The sequence below is a fragment of the Pyxicephalus adspersus genome, unplaced genomic scaffold (genome assembly GCF_032062135.1).
Source record: "Pyxicephalus adspersus unplaced genomic scaffold, UCB_Pads_2.0 Sca5231, whole genome shotgun sequence".
In the NCBI taxonomy this organism is placed as follows: domain Eukaryota; kingdom Metazoa; phylum Chordata; class Amphibia; order Anura; family Pyxicephalidae; genus Pyxicephalus; species Pyxicephalus adspersus.
The window spans coordinates 1-1,855 of NW_027322234.1; the positions used below are offsets into that span (position 1 = coordinate 1).

At 43.3% G+C, this 1,855-nt stretch overlaps 1 protein-coding gene across 1 annotated transcript; it reads left to right on the top strand.

Annotated features, from left to right (window-relative positions):
• Positions 1 to 695: 695 nt before the first annotated feature.
• LOC140321480 (RNA-binding protein 25-like) lies at positions 696 to 1,421 on the top strand (the record flags this gene model as incomplete). Its single annotated transcript, XM_072398219.1, is given in 2 exon segments — positions 696 to 1,049; positions 1,147 to 1,421. Coding segments are annotated over 2 exon segments (603 nt in total), but the record flags the coding sequence as incomplete, so codon positions are not given.
• Positions 1,422 to 1,855: the final 434 nt, after the last annotated feature.

Here is a 1,855-nt window from a genome sequence, read left to right on the forward strand (position 1 = left end):
TGTGTGTACAATATCTACGAACGATCGTGTCGTTAACTCTATGTGCAGGATCGGTGCTATACGATCGTTCGTATATATCGTGCATGAACGTTCGTCGTTCGTTTTCCAACGATAATAATTGGAAGTGTGTATGTAGCTTTACACTTACAAATCACAATAAAACTTCTTTGAAATGCAAAGTACTAGTTGCATTTAGTGAAGGGGCCCGAAAACTTTTTTGGCCAATAGGCCATTTCAGGGGTGGGCGGGAGCACACTAGGCCAGACTCTGGGTCCCGTCCTAATGGCTCCGTCCACCACTAGGGAACGCTCCTGAAGTGAAATCCCTCTCCTCCGTATGCATTGCATACGGAGGAGAGGGATTTATCGTGGGAGCCCTATTTACCGTGGTGGCGGAAGTATCAACGTCGCGGTAAATACGGGAGCCAGAGCTCCAGCGGCTCCGGTAGTTCCTAACGCCCCCTGGCCGATCCGCCGGCAACCCACTGCTCCGGAGCCACAGCTTGCCAGCCGGCATTAGGCTGGATCGGCCAGGGGACGTTAGGCTGGGACAAACTACAGACTAGGCCAGATAGGGCCAGAGTTTTCTGACCCCTTATTTAGTGTGGGTATATGTATAGTTTTATGTATTGTGGAGTTTTACTAATAAAGTGTGTACATGCTGCATGTGCATTTTTATTTTTCTAATTTGTATTTTTTTTATTCACATTTGAAATGTTTAGATGGAACAAGAGGCAGAAAGACGTCGTCAGCCACCACAGATTAAGCCTCAGCCAGAATCTGAAGAAGAAGAGGAAGAGAAACCCATAAGAGAAGTTAAGGTTGAAGAACAAATAGAAGAGGAGGAGGAGCCTGAACCAAAGCCTTGCCTTAAGCCCACCATGAGGCCTATTAGCTCTGCCCCCTCTGTCTCCTCTTGTAGTGGACATGCAACCCCCAATTCTCCAGGAGATGAGTCTCCATGCGGAATTATCATTCCGCATGAGAATTCACCGGAGCAGCAGCCACAAGAGGAATACCGACCAAAAATAGGCCTGAGCCTCAAATTAGGTGAGTCTTCTGTTTCTGGTACTGGTTTGTATGGCTTTTAATAGCTTTTTTGTTTTTTTGTTGTTTTGTTTTATTTTATTTTTTTTGGTTGTTTTAGGAGCCTCCAGTAGTCCGAGTCAGACGAATGCTGCAAAAAGGAAGAAGCTACCAGTCGATAGTGTATTTAATAAATTTGATGATGAAGACAGTGATGAGGTGCCTCGGAAAAGGAAACTGGTTCCGCTGGACTATGGTGACGACGACAAAGCTTCAGCCAAAAATAATGTGAACACAGAAGAGAAACGCAAACATATCAAAAGTCTTATTGAAAAAATTCCTACAGCTAAACCAGAGCTGTTTGCTTATCCTTTGGACTGGTCAATTGTAGACACTGTGAGTGTGCTTTTCTGCTTTCACCTACTACACCTAGCAGTTGCCGATGGTGAAAATCATCAATCTGGCCAAGTTTTCTGAATAGGAGATATCTATACAAGAAATCCTGGAATTGATATCCACAAATATTTACTTTTTAAATGTTTGTTATTAACATCCTAATCTAGCAGCAGGTTTTTGTGTTTTCATATTGTATTTATAGGGGAACCATCACTCCATGGTAAATTTATGCATCATGCCTATAACACCAAAATACTTGCTCGTTCCTATACTTTTGACCTATGGAGCAGTCTAATTGGACAGTGGGATGGCAGTTGTCTTGTTCACGCTGTAGTCTCTTTTGTAAAGGTGCGTACACACTTCCAATTTTTATCGTTCCAATCGAACGACGAACGATCGATTGGGCAAAAAATCGTTCGTAAAAAAGTAACCAA